The sequence below is a fragment of the Nesoenas mayeri genome, assembly GCF_963082525.1.
Source record: "Nesoenas mayeri genome assembly, chromosome: 14".
NCBI classification, from domain to species: domain Eukaryota; kingdom Metazoa; phylum Chordata; class Aves; order Columbiformes; family Columbidae; genus Nesoenas; species Nesoenas mayeri.
In genome coordinates this window covers 235,420-256,903 of record NC_137556.1, presented here as the reverse complement: position 1 = coordinate 256,903, position 21,484 = coordinate 235,420, and the positions used below count along the sequence as shown (strand labels likewise).

The following is a 21,484-nucleotide window of genomic DNA, read 5'->3' as shown; positions in this document are numbered from 1 at the left end:
GGGAGCAAGTCTCTTCTCCCATAAGTCAGGAACTGCAGTTTAGCAACAATCTGAAGGCTCTTGAATAACAGAACCCTTCAGAATCGGCATAGTTCTTCACAGTTCCACTGTGATACCTAGGGGTGTCAGTGGGCAATATGCTAAGCAGATGGTGCATGCTGGTTTCCTCAGAGCACCTGGGCTAATTATGCATGCATAGCAGATACTACATTCAAGTTCATCAGAAGCTGCAATTAAATAAAATATCTTCAAAACAGAAAACATATGGCATGAGTCAATGGACTTCTCAGAGATAAAGAAGTGATTCAGGCACAATAAACACTTTTGCTGCATGACTCCAGGGTCCTCAGGGGTATTTTATGTCACCTCATCTCAATTAACCTCCCAAGAAAGCAATTCAGATCTGAGCAAGAGAGAGAGAAAAGACATTACTGACAATACACAAAAGCCTACTCTGATGTCATAATGCTGTATTACTTGAGTCACAGGCAGATTTCCTGGAATTCAGTTTTGAAGCAGGAAAGCAGACAATAAAGAATATAGAAAGAAGAACACCTACCTGCTGTGAATCAAAGCAGAAATGATTTCAGATGCCCATGAAGTTAATATTACTGCTGAAAGCTGAAGAAGCTTTCCAAACTGCACCTTAACATGCTATTCAGCTTCAAAATATTCCCCACGGCAATTCTGCACATACTGCAAATGAAGAATACAATAGTTCTAACACTCTCACGGTAGCTTCTGGGTTACAAGATGGTTTTCTATCTCTTTACTTCCAAAAAAGACAATTTACTGTAAACTCATACCTGCCACTACCTGTTCTGACATTGTTGTTCCAGCACCACCCTTTACATACCAGCAGCAACACAAATAACCATCAATACTCCATTATATTATTTAGAGACACTTTTTTCATTATGCTACACTGCATTGCTCACACGAAAATCCAGTTCTTCCTTTGGAGCGGGGATACTTTTTGCTTTCACGTGTTCGAGCCTAGTTATAATGACTTAACATTCACAGTCCCAAAACGCAATTATTTTTGCACCAGCCAAATAGAATACATCATAGGTTAGACCAAACAAACGCCTTCTGAACTCTGCTCAAAATAGTTACAAAAATATGGCAAGTATCTAACAAGTTCTCATTTTATAGCAGAGAAAGAATTCTCTTTAGAAATGTGCTGTTGTCACACTAAGACCTTCTGAAGTATAATTTTTCAAGACATAGAAATTACATCACTGTTAGCAGCAGTCTCTGAAATGGTATTATCTGGTAACCTGTGCCCTGCTCTTGAAGAATGAGAAACATCTTGACTACTGCATGGACAGAATAGTTATATACGTATGCATACATTCCAAGGTTTGTAGTTCTAAAGAAGTTACCTTCAAATTTCCCTCGAAATAACATAGTTCGAGTATCCAAAAACCAATTATAGGACACCCAGTTTAAGAAGATTCATACCACCTTTCTTTTTTTTTTTTTTTAAACTAAAGGTGACTTAAAGAAGTGTAACATAGCATACATATACAGTCCAGACAGAAATAAAACTCTCATTTCCAGAAGAACACTATTAGAAAGAAGAAATATAAAGAATATCTAAAAGAAAAGCTTGTCGCCATGGGATTAGAAGTTTGACAAGAATCCCCTTACATAAATAAAAGCAATTCCACACTCAGGAACTCAATAACTGTGTCACAGAGCTGATAGAAATTTCTGGGTAAGCTTTTTCACTTCTGACAGGCAATCTCCTTTATTTTGAAACTATCCACAGTTTGTGAGAATTTATTCTTCAGTCTTGATGTAAATCAAGTATAAATGGCTTCCCTCACGTCTTAGGGTCACATGGTTTCCAAGCGCTAATCTTAATGATGTCCTGGCAGACTGTACAACGAGCAAAAGCAAGAGGTGCACTGACTGTGCTAAATAGAGAATAGAAGCAATAGCAGGAAAGAATTTTTATTACCTCAAATTTCTCAGTGTAAAATTATACAAGAACCTGTAATCATAGCTGATTTTTAAGCAAGTTAAAATGGACAGTTTGATAGCATCACACTGAAGAAGTTGAATTCAGATAACACAGAAGTCTGGATTCTCTCTGTCAACAGACTGAATTCCCTGTATTGGCAAGACTTGGTAAAGGCCGCTTACACCAGACCTCATCGAGCAAGATTTTTAACTTTGAAAAAAAAAGACCCAATCCTTTTAAAGTAACAGTATGGACACAGCCCACTTCTATGGTGGACATGATTCCCCTCATACACAGACCTCCACTGGTTTTGTCACCATGTTTCCATGGGGGACTAGAGACAGTGTCATCCAGGCAGCTGCGCAATGATGTGCTGAACAAAGTCCTGCTCCTCCAACAGCACCCAGTTAGTACAGCCAAATTAATCTGTATCGCCCTAAGATATTATCAGTTTTCATGCACAGAGGATTTAATTAGTCCCCTGCTCTAAAAGCCAGACCTGGGTGTCACTTAAAAGATGCATCTATTACACAGTGCCACGACAGGAAGAGTTATGAGTTCTCATTATGAAGCAAGTCTTGAGAAATTGAATTATTGAGCTCTTAGCCATCATTAAGTACCCTTTCCCCTCCTCTTGCTGCTTCAAGGAAGAGCCCAAAGCGCCACCTTTTGCTGAAGAGTTGGAAGCACAAATAACAAGCTCAGAGGCTGGTGAACTACTGCAGTGACAGCTACTCACACACTCAAATCTACCTGGTTGTGGACCAAAAAGTAAACCTGTCTTCTCACTGAACAGCTCAGAATGTCAGACCTGCCCAAGCTGCTTCATGCGAACAGCTGGGGCATACCTGCCCAGGGGGCACACGGCAGGAACCTGACATAAAGGGTATTTTGCCCAGATTTCAGCAAGCATCCAAATAAGTGGCACTTTATGCATTTTTGCAGAAGGTTCCGTATTTCTTACTGAAATCTCATAGAGCACTTCAGACATATTGCTACAAAATCCAGTCAGGAAAACAGCACGCAATACCCAGTGGGCCCAAAACTGGAGATAAACAGACTCTGACAAAATCACTTCACGGTCCTCACACACACACACAAAATCACTCATCGGATTCTTGTAAAACCGAACAACCTTAAATGAGAACAGTGTAATTATCAACCAGCTATCAAATACAAAATTTAGGAGAACAGCCCACTCTAACAGGTGAACTCCAGAGAACACAAAAGAGACTGTAAGGACAACAACAATTTATCTTGAGGAAAAAAATATTCTGAGTCTCTTTTCATCTGTGTTTTGGGACAGGGCAAGGAGAGAAGGAACAAGAAACAAGTCAGGCATTTTGTGTTGACTAGACCCATCTTCGTAGTAAGAAAGAAGTTTTTATTTAGATCTTGGATATACAGGCTGGCAGAGTAATAGAAGTATTTTCTGTGAAAACTACAACTGGACTTGCAACATATTTGGCTAAAATTAATAAAGGAAATAAATATGTAATATTAAAATCAGACTTCAAACAATGGACTAATTTGCTTTGTCTATGTGAAAGACCAAGAAAGACTATAAAAAATTGCGCAGTTAACCACCTGGGTTTTTCCCATTTCTGTCAGCCTTTGCAGAACGACCTGTCCAGTGGTGCAGACACTTCAGAGAAGCACTCCAGCGGGCTGAGCTCCTGGAAAGGGTTTGGGGGATTTCCCCATCATGATGTCTTTCAGGCACTTCCTTGCTGACATTCAGCTGCTGGAGGTGACCTCACTTAAGTCTCATTTTGTTGGTTCTGTGACCCCTTCCTCTCATGTTACCCCACGCCATTTACTCAGTGATCCCATTGCATTACCCCATGCCCTTTTTCCATCTCTATACCCTTGATTTCATTAGGCTGCTCCAGATTAGATGGTTCCAGATCAACACACTCACAACCCAGAAACTGTCATAGTAATCATCAACAAACTGAAGGCTGGTGGTAACTGTGGAACCTAAACCAGAACCAGTGTAATAAGAAATAGTGACATTCAGTGGCTCGCCAAAAAAAGAATCTCTCATTATGATCATAACATATCAAGTATGGTGACATCATGCTAATCAATTACACTCCTCTCATTACTAGTGAACTTGTGGCCAATTCAAACCCTGGGTCCCCTGATTCAACTCACTCATGTAAAAAAAAAAAAAAAAAAAAGGTGATTATGAAGGACATAATACTAAGAATATACTGCCCTTAGCATCACAAAAAAGGGGGAAAAAAGTGTGATCTGTAAATGGCACACAAAATTAAATTCTACAGCATTCTTTCTTAATTTCTCTTTAAAAATAAAGAGTTAAAGCTGACATTCTGATACTGGAATGAGCACAAAGGCGCATTATTACGTTTCTGGAAAAGCTGAAAAAAGTTATGGAGCATAATGATCCCAAAATACATGCTTAAACTTCTGTACTGTTAGAACCAAATAGCATAAAAATGATAGGGAATTAAATTACATTCCAGTGTAGCTACCAGAGCAGCAGAGGAAAAACATAACAGGAAAATAAAGACGCTGAGACGAAGAAGGAAATACTTGGTTAAAAGTACAGACTTGAGAGACCAGTATTAGGACTGATTCTACTTCATGTTTTCAAATTATTATTTTTAGCATAGGAAGTGCAGTATTTGAGTGAAAATTTTCTAATGATACTAAGTTAGAAGGTGTTATCAGCACAAAGGCAGGTTTAAATACCCCATTAAGAAACAATCGGATGACCTTGAAGACTAGAACCAGAGGACAAGACATCACACAGACACTACATAACGAGTATTTCTGCTATCAGCGAGGAACCAATCAACTAGAAACCAGAAAGCCTGGCATTTCTTGATCTCAGAATGATTATGATGCTTTAGTGCTACTGGACTCGTGTCCTCAGCTTTCATCCAACAGAAGGCACCACCAGTCTACAACTCACACCAGAGAAATTTAAATTAAACAAATGAGAGCGAAAATTCAAAATAAAGACCAAATTAGCAGTGAATAAGATTTTCAGTTGCCACTACCTGAAGAAAGCCCGCCCCAAAAGTCTCCTTATGGCACTAACCCTTCCTTAGATGCCTCTGAAAGGCCCTAGATTTCTCTAGGCCTTCTTTCTCTTCGTTCTGTAGTCTCAGCAAACATTACCTTCATCACCTCAGAGTATACATCTGTTAAAGACGGGTAACGATATATCTCAGTGGAAAGGCACAAAGTCCAAACCGTTAATAACCTTCCGACAGCAAGCAAAAAGCTGGTGAAAACTACTTAAAAAGGCAAGGCTCAGAAGAAGGGAAGGATAGCGCCAAGATAAGCGGTTTGGTGCATCGGGAACCCTCATGTTCAGCCTTTCCCAAAGCACCTTGTTTTGCCGTCGTTGCCCGTCCCGGCTCCCAGAGGAAACACTTCCCAGCAGGGGAGGAGAGCGCGGGGCCGAGCGGGCCCGGCTGAGGCCGCTACCGGTGGGAACGCGCCTCCGCCACAACTGGCCAATCAGGCCTCAAGGCTTTAGCGCGCTTGCTGTGATTGGGAGCGAGGCTTCTCGAGCTCATCCAACCAGAAGGCTGCGTCTAGAGAGCGGAAGCGCGCTCAGTGCGCGGCGCTGTGATTGGTAGGAGGCACACGGCGGGATGGCGACCGCGGGGCTGGGCAGCGGCGACTTCTCGGACCTGCGGGAGATCAAGAAGCAGCTGCTGAGCGTGGCGGAGCGGAGCCGCGAGCGGGGCCTGCAGCACAGCGGGAAGTGGTGAGCGCGGCCCCGGCCCCGGCCTCGGCCCCAGCCCCGGCCCCCGTCCCGGCCCCGGCCCCCGTCCCCCGCCCCGGCCCCGGCCCCCGTCCCCCGCCCCGGCCCCGGCCCCCGTCCCCCGCCCCGGCCCCGGCCCCCGTCCCCCGCCCCGGCCCCGGCCCCCGTCCCCCGCCCCGGCCCCGGCCCCCGTCCCCCGCCCCGGCCCCGGCCCCCGTCCCCCGCCCCGGCCCCGGCCCCCCGCCCCGGCCCCGGCCCCCGTCCCCCGCCCCGGCCCCGGCCCCCGGCCCGGCCCCCGTCCCGGCCCCCGGCCCCCGTCCCGGCCCCGGCCCCCGCCCCGGCCTCCGCCCCGGCCCCGCGCTCACGGGTCTCTCTCCCCTCAGGGCCTCCGAGCTGGCATTCGCGCTGGAGCCGCTGCCGCTGAGTGAGCTGCCGCCGCCGCCCGCGCTCACCGAGGTACGGCCGGGGGGAGGGCCCGGCCGGTGCTGGCGGCGGGGAAGCGGCTGAGCCCTGCGGGAGGCGCGGCCGTTCGGCTGGCGCGGCTGCCGGTCCCTCTCCCGCGCTGTGAGCGCAAACAGCGGCCTGCTTGGGAAGGCCGGGCAGGAGCTGCGCTGGGTTCTGGCTGGTGCACGATGCTGGGAAGTTCCCTCCCGTTCCATGTTTAACGGAGCTTAATGTGCTTTCCCAGGTGAAAGCATTCCATTTTACCTGTTGCTGTGCTCTAAATGAGATACTTTGTAAGCAAAATTTGAAATCGTGTTACTTTTTATTTATCCTTACTAAGCCCAAAATTTATTGTCATATCAGTAATTTTGTGCCATTAAACTTTTGCTCCTTGGGACACCAGAGAAACAAGTGTATCCCCATCCCCACCTCGGCAGGTGTACACTAAAACTTTTAGGTATATGCCCGTTTTGTTAAATTACAGGAATGAAAACGTTAAGTGCATTTCACGACAGTTACCAAGGAAATGTTCGCATTTAAGTTAGGAGTTAATATTGTTTGAGATGGAATTCCTGATTAGGTTTCTCATTTACGGTCATTTCTACTCATTTAACAGCTAGTTTTTGGTCTCTGGTGGCTTGCCACAATTTGTTTTCTGGAAACTCATTGTTTACTTTAAATGTTTCAAACTAGTCTATATTCATTTGAGCACTAGGAATCTGATCACTGAAGGAAGTGGAGAGGATTTTGTGATTGTACTCAAACCATCTTTGAGGATGAGTACCCTATATTTTTAGCTTTCAGAGCAGCTTCATAGATACGTTTGTAACTAGATGAGTTTCCTAAAGCATGTCAGAACTTCTGAGATCTTAAAACTCTTCTGTGTCCCTGCAGGAGGATGCTCGTGATCTGGATGCCTATATGTTAGCCAAGTCTTACTTTGATCTGAAGGAATATGACAGGGCTGCCTATTTTCTACGGGGCTGCAAGAGCCAGAAAGCCTACTTCTTGTATATGTATTCGAGATACCTGGTAAGACAGAAGGTTCAGTGCCTTTTAGCACTGAACTCCTCTGCATCCCACCCCTCCCTGGCATACCGTATTTTTTGCCTATTTGTTCCAGGTGACCACCTGGAAATCCCAGTTGTGTTTGTGGGGAGGGAGATGAGGTGTTTTCAGAACTGTGATGTTTGTACAAACTTAGTTTACATGCTGCTGCTAGCATTGCAGCAAACATAAGTAATATGCTACTGTAATGTAATCTTGGTTTTCCTCTCTTTTGGACAGTCAGGGGAGAAGAAGAAGGATGATGAGACAGTGGATAGTTTGGGTAAGTCTCTGGTGTCAAGAAACACAAGACAATATAATGAAACTTCCAATAGTGCCTCTTGATGTAAATCATCTTGGGTTTATGCCTTTCCCCTCAATTTTTGGGTAACAGTGTGCTATACCATTATTTCTTTAATTCTCTCTCAGTTCATTGGCTTGGTAAAGGTTACAGATTTTCATTTATTAATTCTTCTGTTAAAGCAGGTGATCAGGCTAAGTTATTTTCTTTTAAAAAGAGGAAAATAATTACAGGCTGGGAAGCATCTAGGTGATGTCAGTGATGATTCTGAATATACCCTATACTTTGTAATTGCCCTGGTACGACTCTTTGCTGAAAGCTGTTTGACTTTCTCTTCGTGCAGGACCTCTGGAAAAGGGACAGGTTAAAAATGAAGCTCTACGGGAATTGAGAGTTGAGCTCAGCAAGAAACACAAGGCACAGGAACTGGATGGATTTGGCCTTTATCTGTGAGTGTCTGCATGTATTTCTAACATATTCATGTGTATTTGTGTGGATATGCAGGGTTTTAATTTCTGATTAACCTGATAACATTCTTTACAGGTATGGTGTTGTGCTGCGGAAGTTGGACCTGGTGAAAGAAGCAATAGATGTGTTTGTTGAAGCTACCCATGTCTTACCTTTGCACTGGGGGGCCTGGCTGGAACTTTGCAACTTGATTACAGATAAAGAGATGGTAACACTTAGGAGATATTAAGATGTGGTAACAAATTCCAGAGTTTAACCTGATTCAGTTGCCCCAAAATTGATGTTGCCTACTACTTTATTCTATGAGACTCTATCAAGCAAGGCAATCTAAGATTGTAAAATATGTTGTTAAAGTCTCTTTATTCAATTGCTTGCTGTGCTGTAATTTGAGAATCTTTATGCAAGCATGTCTGATTTCTTATCATTCACCCACAAAGCAGTTTAAGAAATGGCTAATTCGCATACTCTGAAGTAGTTACCAGCAGGGTTATTGCCTTGTCACATGGAGGAGATTCTCCTAAAATATTCATGTGGGTTTTTTGTTTTTTTTTTTTTCCTTAATCTGGTACTAGTTCCACAGTTATTCAGCACTTTTGGTGGCCCGAAATGATTTATAGAATCACTGCTTTTAAAACTAAAAGAGTAATGTAGGTGTTCCCTTTGTCAAGTACAAAGCCATGCATAGGATCAAAGAACTGAACTTGCGTATAGAACCAAAAACCCCACATTTTTCTTTATGCATGGGATTTTGAGAGACCACTTCTGGAATTCTTCAGTCAGTTCTGGCTGGTGGGATATTTAAAAAGGTAGAGGTGGCACAGAAGAGAGCCTTACTGACTTGTGGAAAAAGGGAAATGCGTTTTTGATGAGATTATTTGGATTCTGTTCACTTAGCTCATGAAAAATAGTGATGTGATATTGATGTTCAAACATAAGAAAGTACAGCCTTTCAAAGGACTTCTGAATTTAATGGAGAAACAAGGCCAGTGGCTGATGCAGAAGCTGGGTGCTGTCAGATTTGAAGACCCATTCTTTACTGATTGACCAAATGAAATGGCTTCAATTCTTCTGCAATTTCAGTAGTCGTGGGAATAGATTGAGTGTGACTAAATAGAATTGTGTGGTCCATTTTGTAGTGCTTTTTACACTGGCTAGCTTAATGCTCCTTTCCTGTTTCAATATTGTCAATTTATAGGTATTTAGCCTCTCCTGTGGAAGAACCTGATTTTAATTCCTGCTCCTAATACCGCTCTTTTGTAGCTGGTGTTATGGTTTAATAAAGCGATTTGCAGGAAAGCCTCCTACCTCGAGACATCTGCTAAACCATGGGAGGGAAGATAATGGATTCTTTGCCACAGGTGGCTCTTAGAATGCTACTGATTATCATCTCTTCCCCCTCTTCTTTGGTTCTTGCTAGTTGAAGTTCCTGTCCTTGCCAGACACATGGATGAAAGAGTTCTTTCTTGCACACATTTATACAGAGCTGCAGCTGATAGAGGAGGCTCTGCAGAAGTATCAGAGTCTCATTGATGCAGGATTTTCCAAAAGCACTTACATCATCTCTCAGATTGCAGTTGCCTACCACAATATCCGAGGTCAGTGGCACTTACTAACTAGTGGGAATGAGCCTTTTAATGCAAACTTGGCATTTATGGTTCTTGTTCTCCCACCTGCTGTTCTTTCTTCAGATATTGACAAAGCTTTATCCATCTTTAATGAGCTAAGGAAACAAGATCCTTACAGGATAGAAAACATGGACACTTTCTCCAACTTGCTATACGTAAGGGTAAGCACTCTTCCCATTGCCTGTCCATAATGCTGGTATCTATCGCAGGCATGTTAAACATGGCAGAGCAGCTGGTGCTGTCTAGCCTCTCTGAATATAAGCTTTCAGCTTCTACTTCACAGCTCCATGAAATAAATGCAATTGCTAAATGACTAGGTTTTCTTTGAAATTGTAACATGCTCCTTTTCTCATTGCTTTCATTTCTTTGTTTTGCCAGAGCATGAAGCCTGAGTTGAGCTACCTGGCTCACAATCTCTGTGAGATAGACAAGTATCGTGTTGAGACCTGCTGTGTAATTGGTGAGAGCCAGCTCTTCTACATGATCTTATTACGCTGTCCACAGGCTGTGTGAGGAAACGTTAGAAACAGTTGTGAAAGTGATCAGCCAGCAAGGCTATCAAAACCACTTGGTGAATGTGGATTCAGGCAGCCTAAAAAGCAGACCAAATGAGAAAGGGTGCCCTTTTCCCGCACTTCTCTCTGAACGAGCTGCTGTAATACTGTCGGTGCACAAAGGAGTTGAAGAAATCACTATGAACACTCGGGTATTTGATAGTCCTTTTTATAGTCCTGAAACTCCAACGGAAATAACTGTGTGTCAGGACCAGGAAATGAATGTTAGAACATGACATAAGTTTTAAGGCCGATGGGATCTAAATTGATTGGCACAACTGGAAAAGGATTGACCTGAACACTGGAGAACAGACTGCTGTTGTTAGCTCTCTCGAGGTTTGAATCAGTTCTGCCTTTAGTAGGACTCTTAAGTTAGGAGGTAGTAGATAATGCCTCTTCCATCTTTTTTTTCCCTACTTCTGTTCTGTGTTGTTTGTTTCTTTTAAATTTATTTAAATATTGTGACTTTTGCTTTAGGGAATTATTATAGCTTGCGTTCCCAGCATGAAAAAGCAGCACTTTATTTCCAGAGGGCCTTGAAACTGAATCCTCGTTATCTGGGAGCCTGGACACTTATGGGACATGAGTACATGGAAATGAAGAACACATCTGCAGCTATCCAGGCTTATAGGTATCACTCATGTACTGCACAAAATGGTGTTTGAGTTTGCATACATAAGGATTGAAGTGGTATCTTCTATTTTTTGTTAGTCTTTTGCTGAGCTCTGTCTTGGTTTTGATCCTGACTGCTTTCTGACTAGTTCATCTCCTTTTCTTCGACAGGCATGCAATAGAGGTGAACAAAAGAGATTACAGAGCATGGTATGGTTTGGGGCAAACCTATGAAATCCTCAAAATGCCATTTTACTGTCTCTATTACTACCGACGGGCCCACCAACTCAGGTAGAGTTGAGAACAGAGCCATGTTTATTGGTCTGCATTCTGATGTGGTTGCGTCTATTAATAGCTAAGGAAGGAGAAAGGAGAAGAACATCAATGCTATGTGATTTGTGCAGTCTTGCTATTCCAAATCCCTTTAGTTTTATTAATTAACTATCAGCAAAGGCTTTGTCAGTTAAATGCTGAGTAATGCTGGTCAGGAGTATAAGTTATGAGTGATGTTTTATGTAAGAAACGATGACAGACACTGCCAGATGTAGATTTCCACATTCTTTCCACCCCCCACCCTGAGATCAGCTGGCTGTCCATTATACTATGTTTAGAAATTACTCTTTTACAGACCAAATGATTCTCGTATGCTGGTTGCTCTAGGAGAATGCTATGAGAAACTCAATCAGTTGGTGGAATCTAAAAAGGTAAGTGAGAATTGATATGTGGAATAAGACATCAGGATGTATCCTAGGACACTAGGTGGAGTTGCAGTAGAATTAGTAGAATGGTGTTGCTAGTGCTACTGGAAATGCACACAGTGTGGTGTTAGGAGCTTATTGAAATGATTTCTGTGGCGGTTACAATTGGGGAAGTTCTGCTGCACTGTAACTAGAGCAGCTGATAGAGTTGTCTACAGGTGATACATGCTCCTTTGGTGAAAAACCATGTAGTTCTCTGTTTCAAATTTGCTTGCATGAGTCATGAGCTGGAAGAATTTTTGTGATGTGCTTTACCGACTTTCCTTCCTTGACAGTGCTATTGGAGAGCTTACGCTGTGGGAGATGTGGAGAAAATGGCACTGGTGAAACTAGCAAAGTGAGTATGTGTTATCACTGAACTGTAAATATTGTGTTAAATGTAACCAGCGCTTTGATCCCTGGTGATAAAATACTAAATGTAAAACAAGTGTAATTGCTGTTAGGTAGCATAACATTTACTACATAGCTCCAAAAGTAATCTTTAGGTCTGTAGTGACTGTGAATTCTGGTGTCCAGCTTTAGCTTTAAGTTTCCCTCAGAATAACTGGAGGGAATCATATGACCTGTGAATCCTGAAGTGATTTGAGCAGGCAGTGCTGCCATCTGTGTGTGTTGTATTGAACCTTAAAGCAATCCATGAGGGTGGATGATGTACAAAATCGTAGCTACATTTTGCTCTTCCCCCTCTGCCCCATCCAGTATATGGCGGTGATATTGGGAAAGGATCAAATGTGAAATAAATGTAAACACTCTGACATCAGCACTAATTTTTGGTGGGGATAAAGTAATACAAAGTGGAAAAAGTGAAGGGGAAGGAAAAGGGCAAGTGAAAGTGAAGCTGCTCTACAAAGACTTTTGGGATGTAGCAGGGGAAGAAGAAGCACTAGAGGAAATAGACAGAATAGGCTGTCAGAGGTCTGTTAAAAGCTTTAAAATGTAGCAGAATAAGCAAAGGTCCCTGCTTGGGTTGTCACTGCTTCTAGCAGTCAGTATCTGACTGGCTCCCTTCCTGGTAACATCAATGTTCTCAAGCTGGATCATCGCTTTCCATGAGGGGCAGCACACGCTGCATGTTTTGCAAATTCTGAAGAAAAAGACCTGGCCTTAGTGCAGGTCAGGCCAAGTGGATACTTTCTCATAGCCGAAGGAGGTCTTTGACAGCACAGCCTAGTTCCAGTGGCCCATTTTTCTCCTTTTCTAGGCTGCACGAACAGCTGAATGAATCTGAACAGGCAGCTCAGTGCTACATCAAATACATCCAGGATATCTATTCCTGTTCGGTAAGATGATATCTTGGTAATAAAGGTAAACGTGGTGTAGAACTACCTTGGAAGGCGCTCAAAGATTATGGCTTTCCCTCCTTCACTGTAGGAGTTAGTGGAACACGTGGAGGTCAGCACTGCCTTTCGTTACCTGGCCCAATACTACTTCAAGTGTAAGCTCTGGGATGAAGCCTCAGCATGTGCTCAGCAATGCTGTGCATTCAATGATGTGAGTACTTGCGCAGTCTTTGGTGTTTCTTTCTGAAGGATCGATGATCTTGATCTCGGCTCCCTTCAGAGTAAAAGGAATCCTTTGTTGAAGGAATGAGGGCTGTCTGCCATGCAGGTCACATCGTGAGTGGTGGTGTTACATACCTGGTTACCAATGCTGCCCATGATTGACTAAAATAATGGAATATGGTGTAGATAGTAAAATTGAACCGTGTCTCATTGGTGTTCACTAAATAAAAGAATTTGAGACTCCATGTGTCAGTCTTAAGGCTGCTGAAAATCTTGGTGGTGAGAAGGTGGTTAAATGCTCACAGACTCCCACGCACTGTGTAGTGATGATACTCAAATAACTTTTCCTCATCTTCTGTGTGTAGACAGTACAGAGGATATTGTATTACTTAGGTTTGTATGTGACTCTGTTCTCTGAGATGTTCTGTATTTGTAAGTGGACAGCTCTGGATTTTTAACTTCAGCCTGGTGACAGGCACTAGCCAGGAGTGCAGGGTGTTTAGCCTATCCTTAACAAAGCTGTCTGGATCTCTAGAGAACTTGAATTCAGCTTATTCAAAGCTTCTCCAGTCTACTTTTTGCTGGAATATTCAGCCAGCTTCAGTGGTTGATGGTATCACTGTCTGAAATACCCAAGTAGCATGTAAATCTGGTGAGTAAAAGGAGAAAAGACTGAAAGAAAAAAAAAGGTGATGTACCTTAATATTTTTAAGTAGCAGAAGAAAAAGGAAATAAGGATGTTTATTGTAACTTGCAACCTTACAGAATGACAAACTCCTATAACTTATACTGTATACATACCGAGTTAGACCATGGAGCCACCCATCCGTCGGTACATTGTTTTGTTTTTTTACAAATTGTTTGCAGACTAGAGAAGAAGGAAAGGCCCTTCTGCGGCAGATTTTACAGCTTCGCAACCAAGGAGAGACATTATCGACAGATATTGCTGCTCCCGTGTTCCTCCCTGCGTCATTGTCAGCCACCAACACTCCCACACGTCGTGTCTCCCCACTCGATCTGTCTTCTGTAACACCATGAACAATGCTGGTACTTCTAACCTGTGCATTGAATGTGACGTTGCAGACGGGGCTTGGGACCACTTCTTTATTTCTAGTGAAATTTCTCCATTCGCATGAAGGGTAGGAGTTATTGGAAGCCCCAGCTGAAGGTGGATGTGCCCCAACAGGCAGAGTGCAGCCTTTGAGAAACTGCCTATGCTGAGATGTGAGAACCTGCTGCACTTCTCACCAGATTGTTCCAGCTAGAGGGCAGACATCTCCCAGTACACAGGACTGCTCCTAACTGAGGGATTGTGAAGAGCTTGTCAGCTTGAGTTAAAACATATTTGAAGTGTGATTCTGTCCTGTTACCTTTGGTCTTTACTGAACTTCCTTGGATGACCTCTTAGTGGTATCATCGCTGTCTAGATTGGAAACTGTTACCTGCCTGGCTACTTAAGGATTTTTGCTAGTCTTGAACTACACAGGAGCTGTTTCTCTAAAGCAGTAGAGAGAGGCACTTAGATATAGGTGCCATGTCTCTGAAGGATGGAAGGGTCAGAGGAATTCCAAGTAGCCAGAGTGACAACTGTTTGCCATTCTGGCTGTGGATCTGACAAATGTTTTGGCGGTCAGTAGAAAAGCAGGCAGCGGGATAAAACAATTAAAAAACTAATGGTTCCTGTTCCTACTTTCTTGAAGTTTGCTAGGCGAACATATGTGTATGCTTTCAATGACTGAAGCACGTGTTCACAGCCTCTGGTCTCTCCAGTCTCAGCCCATGACCTGAGGTCTCTGGTATCCACGTCTAGACTGTGGGTGTCTTGTTCAGTCTCAGCCCTGGACTGAGGATATCCACCGGTTTGGGTTTCTCCTGTCAGCTGGCTGGTCCCAGTTGGGGTTGCTGTTGGAACATACGTGTATGTACACAGAGCAAAGAGCACAATGATACAGAAAACAGGCACCAACAGTGTTTAATTAATGAAAGTGTCAAACACACTATGATGATGAGTTGTGTCAGCCAGACCAAAGGTTGGTGACCAGCTGCAGGTGGCAGCTCTTCTACCTGTCTCAGCACTCACTGCCCCCTGTTTTCTCATGCTTGTTTCTCCCTCACCCACCTTCACCCTCCTCTGGGCTCTGTGGTCATTCCCCAAGGCATCCTGTGCCACATTTTATGTGGTCCTGCCACCCCCTTCAGACATGTTCAAGTAAATTTGCTCTTGCTTGTAGGCTGAGGTGCGATTTCAGGTGCGGGGACGTGATGCCCACACGAGCTGCTGAGGGAGCGCTCCCCAGCGCGCTGGCCTGCGGCTGTTTTGTGTCCCCGGGCCCCGCCGGAGGGGCCGCGCCGCCAGGCCCGCCCCGAGCGGCTCGCGCGGCGCCCTGACAGCCCCGCGCTGCGGGGTCGAGCTGCCTCCGCGGGCGCTGCCTCCGCGGGCGGCCCCTCCGCGGGCGGCCCCTCCGCGGGCGGCCCCTCCGCGGGCGCTCCCTCCGCGGGCGGCCCCTCCGCGGGCGCTGCCTCCGCCGTCCCCGCTCCGCCGCGGCGTTGCCATGGTGGCCGTGCGCGCGGCGCTGCGGCGGGGCGGGGCGGGGCCTGCGCAGACCCCCGCCCGGCAGCGCAGGCCCGGCCGGGAGGCGGCGGGGCCGGGGCTGGGTGCTGCAGCCGCCGCGGCGGCGGAAAGATGGATGCGCCGCGCTCGGCCCTCGCCGCTCAGCGTTGTCTCCTGGCCGCACGGTGAGCGGAACGATGGCTCTGCAGGGGCCGGCTGCAGGGGCCGGGCGGGGCGGCGGCGCGGAGCGGCGATCCGCAGCTGGAGATGGCGGTGATGGAGAGGAGGGCGGGCGAGCAGGCGCTGGTGATGGAGGCAGAGGTGTGGCCGGCGCAGCCCGCAGGGCCGGGCCGGGCGCCCCGCAGCCCCCGCAGCGCCGTGCTCCGGGCGGGCATTGTCTGGCTGTGCCCGGCGCGGTGGGCTCGCTGGTCGCGAAGGTTTCCGCGCTGCGACGCGCGGCAGCTGCCGCGGCAGCGCCCGGGCTGGGCCTCCGCGAGGCGGCAGGGCGCAGCGCAGCGGCTCCCCGGGCCGTGGCCGCGGGCGGTGGGGCTCTGCCTGTGCCGTTATGCACAGGGCGTTGCACGGGGTTTCTGGCCGACCGTGTGTTTTTTAGAAATGCACCTGTACGTGTCTTGAAGCGTCAGGGTTGGTGTGTCCCTGCATGTGTGTGTGAAGACATTCTCTGTTGCAAACACAGACCTCACAAAACGCATCTCTTTGTACGTGCAACACATGCCTTTTTTCACAGCCATTAACTGATGAAACGTGCCGCTCGGGCTGACGTGCGATGTATTTGTAAATCACTGGGCTGCCACCATTCTTCAGTTTCGCTATGGCTTAAGAGGGATCGACATCGTGCATTTGGGCTATCTTATGGCACTGAATGCTCATTTGTAGTCTGTTTCTATTTTTTGCTGTGAATGCAAATATATAAAATATGCTGAGAGTACCTTATAGGCTGGGAACATAAGTATATGCTTTTGAAGTTTAATTTGCACTCTTGTATGGAAACCATTTGCATTCTGATACTGCCCAATGCATCACTGTAAGGTGACACGTTGGAGTCCTGTTCTCAGTGTCTCTGATTTGCTGGGTCAAATTCTGCACAGGTGCACACATCATGCCTGCTGTAGGTGGCTGGGTGGCTCATCAAGAGAGTTTTATCCCTTTCCAGGCAGTAACGTAAGGGTAATTGCTTCTGCTCTGGCTCAGGTTTTGTTTCTCTTGATCTGGCCTGCTACTCTCCATACGGATTTCAAATCCAGTCCTGCTGTGCTGTAAATGCCAGCTTTGCTGGCACTTGACCAGGTTCAGATTGGTGCTTGAGTGAGGTAAGTATCTGGTGATTCTAAAAGGTTCTCTGGGAATGGTTCTGAGGTTGGTGAGAGCAGTTAGCTGGTAGTTGTTGAAGAGGCTGTAAGACATGAGCGGTCTATAAGTAGTTCTGTAACAATCAAAGGACACCACGGCTGCCCCCGTGCAAGGACTTGGGGCCATTAGAGGGTGGCCAGAGGAGGGCGACAAGACAGTGAAAGGTCTCGAGGACAAGACTCACTCGTTTGGTTCAGCTTGGAGAAGAGAAGGCTGAGGGGGGAGCTCATCGCCGTCTGCACCTTCCTCATGGGGGGCAGCAGAGGGGGAGGTGACCAGTGGCAGGACATGGGGAGTGGAATGGAGCTGCGACAAGGGGAGTTCAGATTGAACATTAGGAAAAGGTTCTTTGCTGAGAGGGTGGTTGGTCACTGGAACGGGCTCCCCAGGGAAGCGGTCACAGCACCAAGCCTCGCAGAGTTCAAGAAGCATCTGGAGGATACTTACTCTTAATCACATGGTTTAGTTTTAGTTGGTGCTGCGAGGTGCAGGTGGTTGGACTTGATGGTTCTCATGGGTTCCTTCCAAGTTGGGATATTCTGTGATTCTGATCAAGTTAATGGGGTTGCATCCAGTTCCACTCTTACTTCTACAGTGAGCAAGATCCTGCGGAGGAGCCTCAGGGAGGAAAGGCGGGAGAGTTTCTGTTGGGGTTTCTGTAGGAGATGCCTGGTGGAGGTGGCTGCCAGAAGCTGTTGGTGTGATTGCCCCTTTGGCCTCGTCCCTCTCCCAGAACTGAGGCAGTGTGGGGGACTGCTGGGGTTCTCTGGCTGCCAGAGAGCTCCTAGCTCAGGGGACCAGACTGCCAGTGCCACAGGCTGCCACCTTTCTGACTTGCTGATCTTGGACTGACTGTTCTGTTAGAGCCTAAGGTAGAGAAACACGGCCCTTACCTGGAGATTAATTCAAGCCAGGTATTTCACAGTGTCCACCCCAAGCTTAACTTCAGGCTCTGCGATACTGCGAATGCTAATGCATTGCCTTGGCCTCCCTTTGGATAACCTTGTCTCTGTCACCTTTTAGTGGCTTCTGATAATCCCTCTGCTTCCAGAGGCCATTCCCAGCTAAATAATCTTCTGAATAAGAGCTTCCGTATCCTACTTACTAGGAACTGAACATAAGGTACAGCTAAAACATGGTTGTGTGTTGGTTCTTGTAATGTATACATGTATGCTGGATTCTGCTGGATTTTATTATCAAGGCCTTCACGTAGCTGGAGAGGTGCTGCATAGTTTCTCTGTCATTGCAAAGCCTCAGTGACCTCAGGAAAATGCTGTGAAACATAACTGGCAAAATGGTGCCCAGAATAATTTTCAGCTGTTGTTTTTATTCATCCATTTGATAGACAGTTGATACTGTGGTTTAAAAAAGTGTAAGAAAATAGTCCTCTTGTTGTAAAAAGAAAAATAAAAAAATAAAAAAGTATGGTGATGGATTCTACTGTCATAAGGCTGCTGTAGCTCAGGTGTAACTTGAGCAGTTGAAATCCAAGTAATTTGTTAATAATAACTTCTTTTTAACTAAATTATGGGAGACTGAAGATGCTTACAACTTGGCTCTCACTACTGGGTCATGGTCATTTACCAAATACCTGAACTTTCAATCACTTTCTCGTCAGTCACTTTGTATCTTCTGCTTTCTGTCAGATTTCTCTTTAATCTTTGTGCATAGCGATGCAATGTTTGGCTTATAAGACTGGAAACCAAATGTTTTGGTTTTGGTTTTTTTAAAAAATATTTTACTTGAATTTACAATGACGTGTTTGAACAAGCTAGAAACACATAATACAAATTCCCAGCAGGTAGCCTCCTCAAAGTTTCTCTCTAAATCTATATCCTTTGATCATCTGGTCTTTGCTAGATTATAACAGATTTATCTTCCCATCCTCAGAGATGGATTCTCTTCTGCTTTTTCTGTAGTAATCATCTATACCTGTGCGGTTCTCTGCCATCAGCACTCAAGATCCAGAATGCATGGGGGTAGAAAAACGTAATTTTGGTAGTCCTTCTTGTTTTTGTATTTTCAAGGTCTATTTGAATTTCTCCTTTAACATCTGAGGACTGGAAGTCTTTGCTCCAGGAGGTGGGGCTCTAAATAGAAAATTCAATGGTAAAGCTCTGTGGTCTTGCCACACTAAACGCCGTCAAGTTAAAGGAGTGTAAATACAGCTTCTCTGCAAGTGACAGAAAAACAGTGTGGATCACAGCGTGCAGTTTGGATTCTAAAACATCCAGTGAACTTTCAAGGGAAAATAATGACAGGCAACCACTTTTGGGAATGCAGGCTTTCTGTTCATCTCACTAAAAATTACAGTGCTGTATGATTTTCTTGATGTGTATTTGGGTCACTGGTGGGTAGCTGAGAAACTCTCACACATCCTGGGAAATTTAGGACCATTTTTTGATCTGGAAGATGACGTTTGGGTGTCACAGCCGGTTCTGTATGTTACATAGTCTGAATGGGCTGCTGTCGGAGGAGAAGCAAAGTGACCATCTGCACGGCGCGGTCAGACAGAAAGAGGCACGTGGATGCAGCAGCACTTTAGTACACGGCTGCCTAGTGAAATCCTGCTCTTACAAATGGAGACTGGATAGGCCACAATTCCATTTCTGACTTTGGGTGAAATGTGACTCTGTGGTGAATAATAAAGCAAACTGATATACCTGAGAAAATTGTTTAGGTAGAACAGCTGCTGTGGTATACCAGCTCTTCTTTTATATTAAAAATAATAATGCAAAGTATAACATTATCTCAGATTATTTTATCAAAAAACCCAAAATTAATTATTTGACCTGAGAACAACTGATGCTAAAATGCATGCTGTCTCCCATTTTCAGTTTATGCATTTCCCTCATCTACACCTTGGAGGTCATATCTCAGTTGCCATTTAACACCTGTACTCCATTTGTCAACCTATTTGTTGAATTTTGTTGAAATTGTTTATTATAATATTCTTTTAAGTGTTTAGAGGGAAGACTTATTAAAGCTTACATTGTATGGACTGTAAACAAAGGGTCTGAGTAACAGCGAAATTAAAACTGAGAAGGAGAAATAGCTGTTGAAAAATGCATTGAGGTCCCAGGAGGTTTAAGATCATCAATAATGAGTAAGCAAATAAAGTTGGGAGAAATGGTAGAGTCAGAGCTGCTGGATTTTTTTCTGCTGCGTGTGCACTGGTTTGCTAAAATTAGCTAAGTTTATTTTCTTTTAAAACGGAGGCAGAAATATTTTTCAATATTTGTTTCTATAGTGTACGCCAAATCCTTAGAACTCTTAATGTTACAAGCGATGTTACATTCTAATTAATTAGAATCAATACTGTACTGTTTTGCATGCATTTGAGGTAGACATGGTGTGGAAACATTTTAGTGCTTAATTAAAAAAGACTTAAAATTGTATTAATACACATATGCATATTTTCATGAACGTGAATGTTATTTTTGTTCTTGAAGTTCTGCTATTCTTAAATAAGTTGTCGGGGTTTTTTGCACTGTATTTGTTTGTACTTAATATTTAAGGTTCTGCAGGCTGCTGTAATATATTTCCTCTCTGTGCATTGGTGAGGAACAAAACAACAAGATGCAGTAATTTTTGGAGAATCAGCTTGGAGAATCTGCTTTAATTTAATACAGCCCTTAGTAATAGCCTCTTCTCCCCTCTCTGGTGGGAAGTTACAGTCAGTCTTAGACGAGCAAAGAGTATGTGGGGACTGTTGAAGAACATGGAGTAATTTACATTGTGTTGGTTACTGTTCAATAGTGTGTAACTAAGCAAAAGGTTGCATTAATTAACTTGGAAATGCTTTTAAGAAAGACCCTGCGAGGCTGCAGCGTGTCTGGTGGGTGTTTCCCGGGCGCAGCTGCGGGGTTCAGCCGCGGCCGTGCCCGGCGCCGTCACCGCGCCCCGTGGCGCCGGCGGCGTCCGGCCGCGCTCGCGGGCTCCGCGCGGGCAGACCACGTGTTTTTGTAGGTCGCAGCATGACCTACACGTTGCCGTTTTCCTGGAATACGCAGTGTGTCAGTGATCTAGCCTGTGCTGGGTGATCTCAAGGAAGCATTGTCCTTGGGCATTGATTTGCAACGATAAACAATAGCTTAGTGCCTATTAAAATACCTCTGAAACTAGTGTATTTTTCTGGTTTTAGGTGCAGTCTTAATGGAAATCTGTGTGCTCAAGGCAGTATCCTGACTGTCTTATAAGTGTAACCTTTTAATTTTTTTGTAGCTTGCCATGTCATGTATGAACCAGCATCTCAGCTGGGTTTAACGGGTGGTGTTTTGCACTTATGCTTTCACCAGCTGAGAGCCCGAGCCATCACCTGCTTACATGGGAGGAGGATGCTGCTCCCCTGATCAATATTAGCTGATGCTTCCATTTTTAAAACAGCACAGTTCAGCTAAAAATCAGCCTGCAAATTTCAGGGGCAGTTTTTAAATAGTGAACTGTAAGGATGAATTCTACATTCAACACGAGTTCCACTATATCCTGGTTGTTGATTTGTTGAGTCCTGTTCTTCGCATGACGAGCAGAGCTATTG

The 21,484-nt window shown here is 44.9% G+C and overlaps 1 protein-coding gene across 1 annotated transcript; it reads left to right on the top strand.

Annotated features, from left to right (window-relative positions):
• Nucleotides 1–5,600: 5,600 nt before the first annotated feature.
• Nucleotides 5,601–14,647, top strand: CDC23 (cell division cycle 23). Its single transcript, XM_080352929.1, has 16 exons — nucleotides 5,601–5,717; nucleotides 6,098–6,170; nucleotides 7,053–7,190; nucleotides 7,446–7,488; nucleotides 7,850–7,955; nucleotides 8,050–8,182; nucleotides 9,392–9,569; nucleotides 9,663–9,760; nucleotides 9,978–10,059; nucleotides 10,631–10,784; nucleotides 10,937–11,056; nucleotides 11,394–11,469; nucleotides 11,799–11,860; nucleotides 12,725–12,803; nucleotides 12,895–13,014; nucleotides 13,893–14,647. The coding sequence occupies exons 1-16, from the start codon at nucleotides 5,602–5,604 to the stop codon at nucleotides 14,061–14,063; spliced, it is 1,749 nt and encodes a 582-aa protein (XP_080209055.1). The 5' UTR covers nucleotide 5,601; the 3' UTR covers nucleotides 14,064–14,647.
• Nucleotides 14,648–21,484: the final 6,837 nt, after the last annotated feature.

What these genes read in the sequence shown, in the direction of transcription:
- CDC23 (XM_080352929.1), top strand. Translation starts at nt 5,602, where the DNA reads ATGGCGACCGCGGGGCTGGGCAGCGGCGACTTCTCGGACCTGCGGGAG. An exon ending in CCAACTTGCTATACGTAAGG is followed by an intron (nt 9,761 to 9,977) that starts GTAAGCACTCTT and finishes TTGTTTTGCCAG; the next exon opens with AGCATGAAGCCTGAGTTGAG. An exon ending in AGTTGGTGGAATCTAAAAAG is followed by an intron (nt 11,470 to 11,798) that starts GTAAGTGAGAAT and finishes CTTCCTTGACAG; the next exon opens with TGCTATTGGAGAGCTTACGC.